Below are 17503 nucleotides of genomic sequence, written 5' to 3' on the forward strand. Positions count from 1 at the left end.
TCTGCTGTGTGACCTTGGGCAAGTCACTTACCTTCTCTATGCCTCCATTACCTCATTTGTAAAATGGGGATTAAGACTGTAAACCTCATGTGGGCCACGGACCGTGTCAAACCTGATTAGCTCTTATCTATTGCAGAGCTTAGAACAGTGCCTGGCACATAGTAAGAGCTTAACAAATGCCATTAAAAGCAAACACAGAAAAAGGCCCCAGATGGGCAGGCTAAGCCCTCTGATCCTTCCTTCCCGCCCCATCCCTGCCTTACTTCCAGAGTATCCCCTCACTCCCGGTCTTCATTCCATCCCCCCTGACCTTAGGTCTGGGACTTCTCCCGCAGGTCCGGAGGCTTTTCCCATTTCCCTACCCCTGCCCAGCAGCCAGCAAGGGGGAAACGCCCGCCCTCCAGGGTCCCCTTGCTTCCTAGACTTCCAGAAGCTCTTTTCAAGCGACAGGTACAAAGTTTTCCAATTTTAATACTTTCGATAAGAAAATAAAATTTAAATAAAAATGCATTTTTAACAGTTCACCAGTTAAACGAATTAAAACTAGAAAAGGGTTGATAACTTACATCTCAAATAAATTCGACATTGTAAAAACCAATATTTCCTAAGCAACGTATGCATTTCTTGGTTAATCAAAGTGGGAGGGATTTTACCAGCGAGACTCCGGTCGCGACCGGTCACGACTCCTGCATTTTTAACGTACTGTCCTAGTGCCCTGAAGGCCATCTGTGCCCCGCTGTCATAGGCCGTACCGTAAAAGCAAATTAAAAGTGCATTTCCTGAACATTTAGCTTTTTTGCTTGTTTTAAAAGCTCCTTCACCTGGCAGGAACGTGACTACGTGCCAAGGTGCCACCGAGAGCCTCTGGGAAGATCTCGCCTTAATCCTTTGCCCCAGTGATAGGCAGATGGTATTTCCTCAACAGAGGTCACTGGCCTGATGCCAGCGCAGCCCTCTTCATCGACATGTTGGCCCTGTTCTGCTCCATTCTCCCTCAGGAGCCTATTCAGTCCGCAGGAGTGTTCTAGCCCAAACCCAGTGCCAGTTCCAGGTGGCGGGGGGCGGCCGGGACACCAGGGGCCAAGGCAGGGAAGCGTAGGCCACCAGCTGGTGCTCCCTGGCTGAAGATAATGTTCCTTGCCCTGGGTGCCAGGGACGGGCTTTCCATGGGCTTAGTGCAGGTGGGAGGATGGTGAGAGACCGCAGTCTAGAACCCTGAGCAGGTGGGGAAAGGCCGGGGGTTGATGGGCAGTGCCCAACAAGAGGGAGTTGGTGGGCAGTGCTTGAGGAGAGAGGGTGGCCAGGGCAAGTTGGAGAGCAGCGCCGGGGGAGAGGAGGTTGTGGGTAGTGCCAAGGGAGGAGATGGCATGGGCAATGCTAGTGGAAGAGCATCTTCCATCTCAAACCTCAAACAGCCTAGAAGGCACCTTTTCGCCTTCGAGGCAGACACCGAGGCTTTCAGGGTTTCACGTGAGTGTTCACGAACTTCAGCGTGGAACGGCAGAGGATCTCAGGGGCGTCAGACTGAACCCGAAGTGGTCGCTTTTCAGCAGAGGGGAGCTAGAACCCTGCCGAGAGACCGCCCATTCTCCAGAAAGGCAAGAAAGGGCTCCTCACCCTTGGGCCCGATCTGTCTGACTCCAGCGCCCTTGGGGACCGGCCAAATACTGGGCCGACGTACATTCACCAGGGGGTGATTGTCAGGGGGTTTCTTTAACAATTGTCAAAGCATGTTTGGAATTGCAGCTTATTTTTGAGGGGAGAAAGTGGGGACCTGGGCGGGCGTGGTCAGCCCCTCCTTAGACCACACTGTACGGGGGAAGGGGAAACGCATACGGTCAAGAAGTCGCTGTCCGAAAGAGCCCCCTGCTTCCCGGTGTGAGCTTTTTCTCCGCCAGCCAGGAACACGGTGGTCTGTAACACTGTGGATGCGAGGCCCGGCCCTCCGCTCCAGGGGGGCCGATCGGCTGCTTCTGGGGTACCAGGGTCAGAGGGACCCATGAGAAGCTCCGGATTCAACCTTCAACCATCCCAAGCTCCCTTTAGCCGAGCGAGTGACAAAGGTACGTCGGGGAGGTAAAAACATTCTCAACAAAGCACTGCTTAAGACTAAAAACACCGATCATTCAACTGATCGTCGAGAAGGCGAGATCCGCCGAGAGGTATCTACAGTCCAACCTGGGGGCAGGCCAGGTTTCTAAAGTGCTCTGAGGGAGGCTGAGGAGGGGCCCGGTCTCAGCACCTGAGATCTGTGGCGAGCAGGGCCGGCCCGGAAGGACCCCGTTCCTTCCCAAGGCTCGGCCGGTGGAACTACGCGAAGTGAAGCTGTCCCTGGCCACCAGCTTTCCAGCGATCCCTTCTCCATGTTGGCAGGAGGGAAAAAAAAAAATAAAAAAAATGAAGACTTCTCTGGGTCTCTGGAAGTGATGCCGACCTGAACTTCCTATTCGAGAAAAGCTAGTACCTGACACATTGAAAAGAAGAAAAGTGACCTAGTGGTCTTCCCGACTTCCACTGGTGCTCATTCCTGCTGGAAACAAATGGGACGTGCCCAGTGGGATTCCTCGATTCCGTCACGAAGACACGCTAGTCTCCGCTCTCCTCTCCGGCTCGGCTGGAGTGTCCCAACCCGCACTGAGTTTCCTCGGGTCATGGTTGCTGCTGAGGGGGTCGGCGGAGATGGGGTGGGGGGGGGTTGGGGTGGGGGGAGATGGCCGCAGGCCCCGAGCCGTCGGAGGGCAAGAGGAAGCCACGGCTGTTAGCTTCGGAGGGCTCTGCTCTTCGGTGGCAAAGCTCGCTTTTGAAGATGGTCACCTTCTCACAGGAAGCGGTCACAGAAACACCAGCATGGCCTTTGAACGCTCTTGGAAGGAGGAGCCCGGGAACTTCAGACTCTCCGTGTGCAGGCCGGTTTGGGGGTATGAGGACTCGGGCTTCCCGAACAGATGGCATCCCTGATTAAATATTAAATACACGGGAGCTCAGCTAGCCCTGCAGCTAACGTTCTTTCTTAAATACTTGGGACAGTGGAGGGTATGAAGAGAAAAACAATAAAAACAGCGTTTCCAGTTCCTTCCGAGTCAGCTGGGTGTTTCCGCTCGGTTAAGATACTTTGCCGACGATGGGGTTTTCCCTGAAAAGAGAGTAAAAGTCACTAGGTGGTGAACCTTTCCGCCTCTGCCCCACACTCGGTTTCAACTCCTTTAAGCAAACCCAGCACCCAGCTTGGAGGCTCTGAAAGAGCAGCACTGCTCAATTGATGGTATCGACTGAGAGCTTACTCCATGCAGAGCACTGAATTTAGTGCTCAGGAGAGTATAACACAATGGAGTTGGAAGTAGCAAGCCCTGGTGGAAAGAGCACAGGCCTGGAGGTCAGAGGACAGCAGGCTTTCCCACTTGCCTGCTGTGTGACCTTGGGCAAGTCGCTTCAATTCTCTAGCTCCCTCATCTGTAAAATGGAGATTTAATACCTGTGATCCCTTCATACTCAGATTGGGAGTCCCATATGGGACAGGGACCGTGTCTGACCTGATTAACTTGTATTTACTCCAGCACCAAGAGCCTTCGGCAAGCCACTTGATTTCTCTGGCCCTCAATTCCCTCATCTATAAAAATGGGATTCAATACCCGTGCTCCCTCCTACTTAGACTGTGAGCCTCGTGTGGGGCAGGGACAGTGTCCAACCTGACTAACTTGTATCTACCCCGGCGGTTAGAACAGTGTTTGACACAGTAAGCGCTTAACAAATACCATAAAAGAACAGAAAACCAGCAAGAGCAAAAAGTTTCACTGAGTGCCTGATGTGATTTTGGGCGGCTATTACCTGGGATTTGCAACTGTTCTTGGGAAGCTCCAACTGTGAAAGGTGAAGCAGGAAAACGGCCAGGCTGGGGAGATACAGCTGACGAGCTGCTCTGCCAGCTGAGCCGCCTGCCTGTCTTCCACGTTGGGGTGAAACCACTCTTCCCCCTGAGTGGGCATCGGTCAGAGAGGCCAAGGCAGAAACCGTGTCCAACCTGAGTTGCTTGTATCCACCCCAGCACTTGGTACAGTGCCTGGCACATAGTAAGTGCTTAATACATACTACAATAATAATGATAATAATAATAATGATTATTATTAAGGCACACCCAGCACTGGCAGTGGAGTCAGTAAACTTCTTTTCTGCCAACAGGTAACTTCCCCAAAGTCCGGGAGTCCCAGCTAGGACCTGCAAGAGGCCTCTGGGGTTCAGAAAAAAGTCTCGAAATCAACAGACCCAGACGAGAAATCCCCGAATATTGCATCCCACACCTAAGAAGTTTCAACTACCTCTGATGAATGAATCTGCACTGAACTGAATTATCTGCATCAAATAATCCAATGCATGGATGATCTCATTTTAATGTCCACCTCCCCTTCTACACTGTAAACTCGTTGTGGGCAGGGAATGTGTCTACCAACTCTGTTGTACTGTCCTCTCCCAAGTGCTTAGTACAGTGCTCTATACAGAGTAAGTACTCAGTAAATACTACTGCTAGATCTAGGAAGAATTTACTTCGGATAAGACCAGCAGTACGGTAGGATGACTGCTGACTGAACAAAGTCCAGCCTTGGCTTTTGGGTTTAAATCAATCAATCAATCATATTTATTGAATGCTTACTATGTGCCCAGCACTTAACTAAGCGCTTGGGAGAGAACAAGCAGCATGGGCCAGTGGAAAGAGCACGGGCCTGGGAGTGAGAAGATGTGGGTTCTAATCCCAGCTCTGCTATGTGTTTGCTGTGTGTCACTTGGCAAGGTTCTCTGTGCCTCAGTTACCTCATCTCCAAAATGAGGTTTAAGATTGCTAGCCCCTGTGGTATAGGGGCTGTGTCCAATCCGATTACCTTGTATTTACCCCAGTGCTTAGAACAGTGCTTGGCATGTACTAAGTGCATAACAAATAGCACAATTATTAGTTATTATCATTACAATATAACACTATAGCAGAAGCGATCCTCTCGTCTAGTCAGATGAGGGCCCGGGGTTGGGGATTATTCCTTAATAGAGGCCCATGGGGTCAATGCCTTTCACATCCACCCACCATAGCCTCCTCAACGGCCTGTGCCACCCTTGGTTTTTCTAGACGTTTCTCCAAATTCTGAATGAACACCTTGTTTAGGGCTCCCTCACTAATGAAAATCCACAATTCACCCCTCCAACTTCAAATGCCTTTCCTGCTGTTTACAGCTGCAATGGATGGGCCACTGGGTCCTTCAGCTGTCCTCCAATGCTCTCCTCTCCCCCACAGCCAAAATCCCCCTGCCCCCGATCAGGGATAGAAGAGTGTCCAAGAGTGTCCTTCCTAGGGAGCGGAGGCAGCAAAGCGCCAGCCCTGAACAGTGTGATCTTGGGCAAGTCATTTCACTTCTCTGTGCCTCAGTTACCTCACCTGTTAAACGGGGATTAAGACTGAACCCCAGGTGGGACAGGCACAGTTTCCAACCTGATTTGCTTGCATGCCTCGCCAGCACTTAGTACTGTGTCTGGCACATAGTAAGTGCTTAAAGGGTATCACAATTATTATTAATTATAATTATTATTAAGTCGCCTGGCATCCAAGGAGGCTCTATGTCATGGCTGGCCTCTGGCAAGGATTTTCAAGTGTTCACGCTCTAGTTTTCTGATGGTTAAATCTCAGCCAGATGTGAGACCCCCATGAGATGCTCCCTGTGGGCCGCTCCCTGCAGGATACTCACTCACTGCCGTATCTGGCACTCGTCGATCTCTTCTTGCGGTACTTTTCGTGAGGTTCACTCAGCTTTTCCAGGATAGCCTTGATTTGCTGGAGTGTTTTGAATGTTGCTACCGAGTCCTCAATAATGAAGTGAGAATAGTCATCGGCGTCCTTCTGAGGTCCTTGGTATACGGCGATGCTTCCGCAGGCCTCTAGGGATTAACGGCACAGTATGGTCAGGAGATGGCCAACTTCTACAAACCTATTCCGTCACTTGTGGTCCACGATTTATTATTCCTGGGCCACGAATGAAGTAAAGTAACTCAAGCTCTTACGCTACTCTACCTTTTCGACTATTGGAGCTGGGTAAAAATAGTAAACTTTTGCATGAGAAGCAGTATGGCCTAGTGGAGAGAGCCCAGGCTTGGGAGCCAGAAGGACTTGGATTCTAGTCCTGGCTCTGCCACTTATCTGCTGTGTAACTTTGGGCAAGTCACTTCCTTCTCTGGGCCTCAGTTCCCTTATCTTTAAAATGGGGATTAAGACTGTTAGACTCATGTGGGACAGGGACTACGCCTGATTAGCTTGTATCTACCCCAGCGCTTAGAACAGTGCTTGACATATGGTAAGCACTTAATAAACACCATTATAATTATCATTATTTTTTTTATGAACATTCGCATGAGGTGCTAAAGCTTTGGACAGTTTGATTTATTGCAGGTCCCTCCCACAACCCCAGAGCAGGAACAAAGCTTTGGCAAAAGAATCAAGGAAACAGAGGAGACTTGAAAAGTCTCCAAAAACACCTCGACAATAAAATCCAGATGTACTAATAAAGCAAGTCTTCACGCAAAATATCTTCCTAGGGCTCCAAAACTGTCTTCTTTTCAAACCCCTCAGGGTCTCTCCACGTTTGGCTCATCATCCTGCCTGCCTAGTTCCTAGGGATTGGGAAGGGTCTTGATTTCCAGGAAATTAATACACTGTGCCCTCTGATCCCTTGAATATGTGCAAGTCTGCTGCAAGGGACCAATCAATCCAACAATGGTATTCACTGAGTCAATCAATCAATCAATCAATCGTATTTCTTGAGCGCTTACTGTGTGCAGAGCACTGTACTATTCGCTTGGGAAGTTCAAGTTGGCAACATATAGAGACGGTCCCTACCCAACAGTGGGCTCACAGTCTAGAAGGGGGAGACAGAGAACAAAACAAAACATATTAACAAAATAAAATAAATAGAATAGATATGTACAAGTAAAATAAATAGAGTAATAAATATGTACAAACATATATACATATATACAGGTGCTGTGGGGAAGGGAAGGAGGTTAGGTGGGGGGAAGGAGAGGGGGGTAGGGGGAGAGGAATGAGGGGGCTCAGTCTGGGAAGGCCTCCTGGAGGAGGTGAGCTCTCAGTAGGGCCTTGAAGGGAGGAAGAGAGCTAGCTTGGCGGATGTGGGGAGGGAGGGCATTCCAGGCCAGGGAGAGGACGTGGGCAGGTGGTCGACGGCGGGACAGGCCGTCCCTGTCCTTACTGTGTGCAGAACACCATACTAAGCTCTTAGGAGAGTACAATACAACAGAGTTGGTGCATGGGGGTTTTTGTCATTGTTTTTGTAGCGTCCTGATGACCGAAGAAAACAGCGATGTCTCTAAATCCAAGGATTTATGGCTAAAGGGAGGATCTGCAGCGTGGCTCAGTGGAAAGAGCTTGGGCTTTGGAGTCAGAGGTCATGGGTTCAAATCCCGGCTCCACCAACTGTCAGCTGTGTGACTTTGGGCAAGTCACTTAAGTTCTCTGTGCCTCAGTTACCTCATCTGTAAAACGGGGATTAAAACTGTGAGCCCCCCGTGGAACAACCTGATCACCTTGTAACCTCCCCAGTGCTTAGAACAGAGCTTTGCACATAGTTAGCGCTAAACAAATACCATCATCATTATTATTATTATTATTATTTACAGGCATAGGCTGGGTAACAGCCACCCCAAGATACATGCAAGCACGCACGTACACACACACACACACACACACACACACACACACACACACATGTCAAGCGCTTAGTGTAGTGTTTTGCACACAGAAAGAGCTCAATAAATACGACAATGAATAAATGAATGTATCTATATATGGATTTTGATTTTTCCAGGTCCGGGTAGCATATATATGTACATAGGCATATATACGCCCAGGACCTGTACTTCCCAAGTGCTTAGTACAGTGCTCTGCACACAGTAAGCACTCAATAAATACGATTGATTGATTGATTGATTGACTGACCTGGAAAAACCAAAATCCAATGCATTGCATCAAAATGTCAAAATTAACGTCTCTTCACCACTAGCTCAAATCTGGGGATAAAGAAGTCTCGTGTCAATTTGAAGGAAAGCTGGTGAATTTATACACTTGACTGAAGAAGATAACTGATGGACAGAGGAATTTTAGAGGTGTGAAGCTGTGCTCAGAAGGAACTGCACTGCTACAAGGGGCTTTACAAAGGCAAGAAGGAGACTGTTGTTCAACCTAAATTGGACAAGGACTGTCTCTATATGTTGCCAATTTGTACTTCCCAAGCGCTTAGTACAGTGCTCTGCACATAGTAAGTGCTCAATAAATACGATTGATGATGATTAAAGGTCAAAACATCACTAGCACAGAGAATCACAGAACAAGGTTCTACTTTGGCAGCCTCCTACAGAGATCCATGGTGGCTGCTAATTCTGTCGTACTGTCTTCTTCCAACAGCTTTGAACAGTGCTCTGCACACAATAAGCACTAAATACATACCACTGATTGATTACTCCAATTCCTCACTGAGTTCCTGCTGTGATGTTATGTTTTGAATTCAAAACCTGTTCTCCCTCTTGCTAAAACTGGGAGTCCCGTGTGGGACAGGGACTGTGCACTGTGTACAGGGTGATCAGGTTGTCCCACGGTGGGCTCGGGGTCTTGATCCCCATTTTCCAGATGGGGTAACTGAGGCCCAGAGAAGTGAAGTGACTTGCCCAAGGTCACACAGCTGACAATTGGTGGAGCCGGGATTTGAACCCATGACCTCTGACTCCAAAGCCCGGGCTCTTTCCACTGAGCCATGAGCCTCCTTGTTGACCTGTATATCGTACCTGTACATATGTATATATGTTTGTACATATTTATTACTCTATTTATTTATTTATTTTACTTGTACATATCTAGTCTATATATTTTATTTTGTTAATATGTTTGGTTTTGTTCTCTGTCTCCCCCTTCTAGACTGAGAGCCCACTGTTGGGTAGGGACTGTCTCTATATGTTGCCAACTTGTACTTCCCAAGCGCTTAGTACAGTGCTCTGCACACAATAAGCGCTCAATAAATATGATTGATTGATTGATTGCACGTAATCAGCTTTTGACAGATATCACCACCACCATGATTATTAATTAGCTTAATGAAGATTAAACCGTAGTTCAGTGAGGTGCAGGATAACAGTATAAAGCACATAATGGAATTTCATATTATTTTAACATTTAAGTTTATGGGAAAATATTTCCTTACAAGAAAACCGGAGAGCAGCAGTGTGGCTTAGTGGATAGAGCACAGGTCTGGAAGCCATGGCTTCTAATCCCAGCTCTGCCACTTGTCAGCTATGTGACCTTGGGCAACTCACTTCACTTCTCTATGCCTCAGTTGCCTCAACTGTAAAATGGGGATTAGGACTGCGAGCCCCACGTGGGACAAGGACTGTGTCCAACTCGATTTACTTGTATCTACCCCAACACTTAGTATAGTGCTTGGCACATAGTAAGCACTTAACAAATACTACTATTATTATTATCATCCCCAATTTCAAGTATCATACCACAGCTGAATCATGGTGAATGCCTGAGGGGAAATGTAAAGGGAGGGAACAACAGGGTACCTAAATCCAAGTGCCCATATCCCAAACAGTGGCAAAACCAATCGGCAAAAAAACCCTCTTCTAAACTCATGAAAGATAGGGCCAATATGGGGCTGGGACTTAGGGTTGGAGGTAGGCGTCTCAAGGCCCTACTGAGAGCTCACCTCCTCCAGGAGGCTTTCCCAGACTGAGCCTCCTCCTTCCTCTCCCCCTCGCCCCCCATCCCCCCGTCTTACCTCCTTCCCTTCCCCACAGTACCTGTATATATGTATATATGTTTGCACGTATTTATTACTCTATTTATTTATTTATTTTACTTGTACATATCTATTCTATTTTATTTTGTTAATATGTTTGGGTTTGTTCTCTGTCTCCCCCTTCTAGACTGTGAGCCCACTGTTGAGTAGGGACTGTCTCTATATGTTGCCAACTTGTACTTCCCAAGCACTTAGTACAGTGCTCTGCACACAGAGAAGCAGCATGGCTCAGTGGGAAAGAGCCTGGGCTTTGGAATCAGAGGTCATGGGTTCAAATCCCGGCTCCACCACTCGTCAGCTGTGTGACTTTGGGCAAGTCACTTAACTTCTCTGGGCCTCAGTTCCCTCATCTGTAAAATGGGGATGAAGACTGTGAGCCCCACGTGGGACAACCTGATCACCTTGTATCCCCCCAGGGCTTAGAACAGTGCTTTGCAGATAGTAAGCGCTTAATAAATGCCATCATCATCATCATCATCATCACACAGTAAGCGCTTAATAAATATGATAAATAATTGATTGACAGGCTCGCTGATCAGTTTGCTGAGAAATGGCCACTAAGCATTTAGGTTCTGGCAGGATGAGTGTCGATGATCTGTGGATGGCCGGCCTCACAGTTTCCTAAATAGCGAAATACACGAAATATAGTAGAGTTCTCGTTTAGTTCAAAGATGAGGCTGCATCCAGATGAGGGAAGCATCCATAGAGGAAAGGGCACAGGCCTGGTAATCAGAGGACTTGGGTTCTAATACCGACTCTGCCACTTACCTGCTGGATGACCTCCGGAAAGGCACTTCACTTCTCTGGGTCTAAGTTACCTCATCTGCAAAATGGGGATTCAGTACCTGTTCTCCCTTCTACTTAAGAGTGCTTAGTACAGTGGCTTACTGGATAGAGCACGGGCCTGGGAGTTAAAAAGGACCTGGGGTCTAATCCCACCTCCACCACATATCTGCTGTGTGACCTTGAGCAAGTCACTTAACTTCTCTGTGCCTCAGTTCCCTCATCGGTAAAATGAGGATTAAGACTGTGAGCCCAATCAGTCAGTCAGTCAGTCAATCGTATTTATTGAGCGCTTACTGTGTGCACAGCACTGTGGGACACGGACTGTACCCAATCTGCTTAACTTGTATCTACCCCAGTGCTTAGTATAGTGTCTGACACATAGTAAGTGCTTAACAAATACCATTTTAAAAAAGGGGATTAATAGATTAATTTCAAATATACCTTCCATCTTCTGAAATTTAGACATGTTGAGGGTAAAAAGCGAGTAAATCCTCTCCGTTTCTCTATCTTCATCGATGTCGATTTGGACGTCAGCAGGAACACTCCTGTTAGAAAAAGGGTTAACAATACAACTCATTTTCTGGAAGAAAGGAGAGACACGCTCAGCATGCCAACCTTGCGCTGTGGAGGACCAGGAAGGTCACAGAGGCAAGGTCAATGGGCTTCAGATATCAAGGCCCTCACTGGGGCACCCTCAGTCAAACTGACCCGAGGGGAATGGGGATCATGGCGGGGCAAGGGACTGGATGCCTCCTCCAGGAGGCCTTCCCAGACTGAGCCCCTTCCTTCCTCTCCCCCCCGTCCCCCTCTCCATCCCTCCATCTTACCTCCTTCCCTTCCCCACAGCACCTGTGTATATGTATATATGTTTGTACGTATTTATTAATCTATTTATTTATTTATTTTACTTGTACCTATCTATTCTATTTATTTTATTTTGTTAGTATGTTTGGTTTTGTTCTCTGTCTCCCCCTTCTAGACTGTGAGCCCACTGTTGGGTAGGGACTGTCTCTATATGTTGCCAGCTTGTACTTCCCAAGTGCTTAGTCATGAGTTCTAATCACTTATCTGCTATGGGGCCTTGAGCAAGTCACTTCATTTCTCTGGGCCTCGGTTACCTCAGCTGTAAAATAGGGATTAAGTCTGTGAGCCCCAAGTGGGACAGGGACTGCGCCCAACCTAATTTGCTTATATCTACCACAGCACTTAGTACAATGCCTGGCATATACGAAGCACTTAACAAATACTATGATTATTTATTATTATTATTATTATTATTATTGCCGAGATTCAACAAACGAGTAGGAGATGGAATGGCTGTGCCCTATGACATTGGCTCTAAGGGTCCTCTAGAACCATATGGTTTAAAAATGGACAGAGCTCAAAAGACTAAATCTGATTTAACATTGGGCATCAAACACACCTGGCAAAATGTCAAGGGATAACATTTCTCTCTGAGAGAGACACTAACGGGTCCAGTTGTCACTACTATGAAGGCACCAGAGCACTGCTGATTCACCAGAATGAAGAGACACCCCCATGGCCCCTTTTTACCGTATGTCAATGGCTCTTAACTTTCTTATCTTCTGAGGGCGTGATTGCAATCTTGTCAGTTTTAAACCAATTTTTTAAATAGAAAAATTATCCACAAAGAGACTATCTGGAACACAAAACTACAGTTTGGCGACACTGGCCTGGAATGCCCTCCCTCCGCACATCCGCCAAGCTAGCTCTCTTCCTCCCTTCAAAGCCCTACTGAAAGCTCACCTCCTCCAGGAGGCCTTCCCAGACTGAGCCCCCTACTTCCTCTCCCCCTCCCCCCCCACCCTACCTCCTTCCCCTCCCCACTGCACCTGTATATATGTCTGTACAGATTTATTACTCTATTTTACTTGTACATATTTACTATTCTATTTATTTTATTTTGTTAACATGTATTGTTGTCTGTCTCCCCCTTCTAGACTGTGAGCCCGCTGTTGGGTAGGGATCGTCTCTATATGTTGCCAACTTGTACTTCCCAAGTGCTTAGTACAGTGCTCTGCACACAGTAAGCGCTCAATAAATATGATTGAATGAATGAATGAACTTCCCACAGCCTGGACTTACACTTAATGATAAATCCAAGATGGATGGCTTTCAAGAACTTGGAGAGGCATAGAGGGAAGGAGACAGACCCACCTTGGTTTGGGGGTGGGTAAGACAGAGATAGGGCAAGCAGAGACACAGATAGGGTAAATACCTCCCTCATTTCCCCGCCCCCGGTCTCCCCTTGAGAGATGTTTGCAGCGCCCCAGCTGAAAACTACTTACGCAGTACATGGTGTACAGCCCAATGTGCTTTCACTTGTGGCCTTGCAGCAAAGCCAATTTCCGTTCAGGTACGCAGAGGGGTGATAAGCACTCAGTCGTTTATGGTTGCACCGGCTCACTCGGCAGAGAATTTCTATCCACTCGCTGGCCTCCACACAGTTATTGGCCTGGACATACAGAGGCTTCTCGAGGTTTGGCTTCTCCATGTGGATCACTTGGAACATCTGCGCAGGCAACGGAACAAGTCAGGGGGAAACGCTACAGAGCAATCAATAATCCACCCCACCCCTCCCTGTGGCCTGATCTTCACATTGACCACAACTTTCCATGCTTCTCACCACTAATTTTCATTCTACAACAGCAGTTTTTGAGCTGCTAGGTTACTGAATCCGGAGGAGCTAACTCAAAGACGCACACAGTTTCTACCTCATCATTTGATCTATTTATTTTATTTTGTTAGTACGTTTGGTTTTGTTCTCTGTCTCCCCCTTTTAGACTGTGAGCCCACTGTTGGGTAGGGACTGTCTCTATATGTTGCCAATTTGTACTTCCCAAGTGCTTAGTACAGTGCTCTGCATATAGTAAGCGCTCAATAAATACGATTGATGATTTGATCTCTTCATCTCCCAGAGGGCTGGGAATCCAGTTTCAGAGAGAGAGAGGGTGTTCAGAAATGAACCCATCTGGCAAAAATGTTGGCTATTAGTCACCAGACAGGTGTCTCCCAGTTATCTGTGTGTCTAGACTGTAAAACAATTGATAGAGAAAGGGGAGCCTGAAGATCTTTTGAGTCTTCCCTCCAGTAACTCTCCTCTCACAGATTCACAAAGGCCTCCCCAGTGTCCCAACGCACTTCAACCGGAAAGACGTCAAACTTCAGTCAACCAGTTGGTTTACCCCAGGACACCCAACGATTAGTTAGCTCCATTCCCTCCCCCAGCTGAGAGACACCAATGACGCCAAATCCCAGGAGGCTTTTGCATTCCCTGATTACAAGAAAGTATTAACTGGGCAGAGCCAAGAGCTGCTGGTTCCAATGTGCTCCAAGAAATTGGAATGTACTCAGCCTACACCGCCCCCGCCCCCGGAGAAGAATAGCTGCAATGGGCACAGTGAGTGGAAATCACTGTGATGGTGTCACACTGGTGAACTGGGTTGGGTTCACCTGAGACTTCGAAGCAGACAGCGCTCTTTATGGCCAAATTTGAGGCCCCACCCATAACCACAACTGGGAACCTGAATTGACAAGGACCACCTCCTTTTTCCCAACAAAGACAACATACTTGCACATAATATTCTACAATTGGAAAGGAAACGCAAGCTCGTTATGGGCAGGGAGTGTGTCTGCTAATTCTGTTGTACTGAACTCTCAATAAATACCAAACAGATATGTCCCTCTCTCTCTCTCTCTATGTGTGTATATATATATGTGTGTGTATATATATATATATATATATGTGTGTGTATATATATATATGTGTGTGTATACACACACACACACATATAATATATATATAATGGTATTTGTTAAGCACTTACAATGTGCCAAGCACTGTTCAAAGCACTGGGGTAGGTACAAGGTAATCAGGCTGTCCCACGTGGGGGTCACAGTCTTAATCCCCTTTTACAGATGAGGTAACTGAGGCCCAGAGAAGTTAAGTGATTTGCCCAAGGTGTCACACAGCAGACAAGGAGAGGAGCCAGGATTTGAAACCACTTCCTCTGATTCCCAAGCCCAAGCTCTTTCCACTTAGCCATGCTGCCTCTCTCTCTCTCTCTCTCTCTCTCTCTCTCTCTCTACGTACATATGTGTGCATATATACATCCGACTGATTGATTAAATGCAGTTGTCTGAAGGTGAGCTTTAGATGAAATTATTCAAACACCTTGACCCCTCCTACCTCACCTCACTACTCTCCTACTGCAACCCAGCCCAAACACTTTGCTCATCTAATTGTAACATTCTCACTGTACCTCGATCACGTCTATCTCATCGCCAACTTCTTGCCTGCCTCCTGACTCTGGCCAGACGCCCTCCCTCCTCATCTCCAACAGACAATTACTCTCCACGCTTCAAAGCCTTACTGAAAGGCACATCTCCTCCAAGAGATCTTCCTTGATTAAGACCTCCTTTCTTCTCCCTCTCCGTTCTGCATCACCCTGACTTACTCCCATTGCTCAACCCCCTCCCAGCCCCACAACACTTATGCACACATATCTGTAATTTACTTATAATAATGTCTGTCTCCCCTTCTAGACAGTAAACTCGGTATGGGTAGGTAATGTGTCTGTTATACTGTAGGTGCTCAATAAATATGACTGACTGCCCCGCCATGGAGGTTGTCCATTCATGTGAATAGGGGATGAACAGTGGAAGCCACAGTGTCCACAATCAGGAAGGAGGCCAGGCCTGCACATATTCATTCATTCATTCATTCATCCAATCGTATTTATTGAGCACTTACTGTGTGCAGAGCACTGTACTAAGCGCTTGGGAAGTACAAATAGACAACATATAGAGACGGTCCCTACACATGAGGGTGGATGCTGTGAGGAGAGGGAAGCAGTAATTCCAACTTCACTGTTGAGCGGTGAGCTGCCCATGACAAAGAAAGGAAAACTGTCAGACCCCACGGCTTTGCCCTCCATGGTCTTAGGTTCAGAATCCTGACTCGTCCCACGTAGAGCTGGTGGCAGTGATCCACGGACTCTAAAGTCCTCTAGTCCGGAAACTCGCTGTGGGCAGGAAACGTGACTGCCAACTCTGTTGTGTTGTACTCTCCCAAGCGCTTAGTACAGTGTTCTGCACATAGTCAGCGCTCAATATGAACCATGGATCGATGGACAAGTGCAGCATGGATAAAGGCTCTCACATCCAGAATACTATCAAATACAGCCAATGGGACTCAGTCTGCGCAACACTAAAAAGGCAGGCAAAACCTGGCTGGTGGGAGGGCTTTTGCAGGGAAGCCCAAATATCCCGATGAATGCGATTTGTGGAACTCACGTTTTTCTTGTTAAAAGAGCTCTCCTCCAGCTTTTCCACTGCCAGGATGTTTCTGACCAGAATGCTGTAAATTGCGTCTTTGCCTGGATAAGAAAATGATATTGGGAATGATTGAAAAGGACCACACAAAAATCAGCTGAAAGCCAACTCTGTCAGAATTGGAAGGATGTTGGCAGCAGACAGTAGAATGCGTTATTTGAGGAAGAGCCCCAGGGGCCTGTAGTCCCATTGAAAGAGCAGGGCTACAGTCCAAAACTGACCTTGAAGTTGTGGGCAGGGAACGTGTCTATCAACTCTGTTGCATTGTACTCTCCCAAGCACTTAGTACAGTGCTCTGCACGGAGTAAGCGCACAATAAATATAATTCACGGATTGAACTGCTGGTTTTGTGGCGGCCTCCTCAACCTCTCTTGCCCCAGCAGTGGCAGAGTCTTCGAGAACGAAGAACACTATCTAGGTACAGTACAGAAAGCGCTATCTTTCAATAGTGGGAGTTAATGGACCACATGAGCATGATACCAGACTACAGTATGACAGACTTTGAGCTCCACAATAATAATAATTGTGGTGCCTGTTAAATGCTTACTATGTGCCAGTCACTGTGCTAAGTGTTGGGTTAGTTACTAAATTCATTCAATAGTATTTACTGAGTGCTTACTGTGTGCAGAGCACTGCACTAAGCGCTTAATGCTCAAGTTAGATATTGTCCTTGTCCCATTTAGAACTCACAGTCATAATTACCATTTTAAAGATGAGGAAACACAGAGACGTTTGTGACTTGCCCATGGTCACACAGCAGACAAGAGGCAGAGTCGAGATTAGAGCGCAGATCCTCTGACTTTCAGGCCTGTGCTCTTTCCACTAGACCACTCTGGTTCTGTAATCCCTGTGGCACAGGGGCTGAGTCCAACCTGATGCTCTTGTGCATCCACCCCAGTGCTCAGAACACTGCTTGACATGTAATAAGTGCTTAACAAGTAGAAGCAGCATAGCTCAGTGGAAAGAGCATGGGCTTTGGAGTCAGAGATCATGGGTTCAAATCCCAGCTCCGACAATTGTCAGCTGTGTGATTTTGGACAAGTCGCTTAACTTCTCTGTGTCTCCGTTACCTCATCTCTAAAATGAGGATTAAGACTGTGAGCCCCCCGTGGGACAACCTGATCACCTTGTAACCTCCCCAGTGCTTAGAACAGTGCTTTGCACATGGTAAGCGCTTAATAAATGCCATTATTATTATTACTATTACCATTATTACTGTTGTTCAATTCCAGAAAACAGAGTCTCTCCTCTCTAAGGGCTTAACTATACCAGAGACCTGCACACCCTCATTTTACCAGGCATAATCAGTGGGGACACCTGGCTCAAAGTGGGATAATTAATGTCAGGAGGCAGGTAAGGGCCACTGCACTGAATGAATGAAAAAGGAGGAGCTGCAGCCACCATCAGGGTAAGTAAAGACTGGGACTACACCCCAGCTAATTAACAGGTCACCCCAAGCCTCCCTGCTTCTCCTACCTTTCCCCCCTCCCACTCCATACCACTCAGCCCCAAAGGGCGGCCAA

General features: G+C 47.3%; 1 protein-coding gene across 2 annotated transcripts in view; it reads right to left on the reverse strand.

The window, feature by feature from the left end:
• Window positions 1–528: 528 nt before the first annotated feature.
• Window positions 529–17503, reverse strand: part of RASA2 (RAS p21 protein activator 2) — a 154417-nt gene continuing 137442 nt past the window's right edge. For both annotated transcript variants that reach the window (XM_038748880.1, XM_038748890.1), the window contains 5 exons: window positions 15942–16024; window positions 12935–13158; window positions 11067–11170; window positions 5724–5913; window positions 529–3133 (listed from right to left, as the gene is read on the reverse strand). In XM_038748880.1, coding sequence (XP_038604808.1) covers window positions 3103–3133; window positions 5724–5913; window positions 11067–11170; window positions 12935–13158; window positions 15942–16024 — 632 coding nt within the window. In that variant the 3' untranslated portion in view covers window positions 529–3102. The remainder of the gene's footprint in view (window positions 3134–5723; window positions 5914–11066; window positions 11171–12934; window positions 13159–15941; window positions 16025–17503) is intronic.

This window comes from Tachyglossus aculeatus, chromosome 1 (assembly GCF_015852505.1).
Source record: "Tachyglossus aculeatus isolate mTacAcu1 chromosome 1, mTacAcu1.pri, whole genome shotgun sequence".
NCBI classification, from domain to species: domain Eukaryota; kingdom Metazoa; phylum Chordata; class Mammalia; order Monotremata; family Tachyglossidae; genus Tachyglossus; species Tachyglossus aculeatus.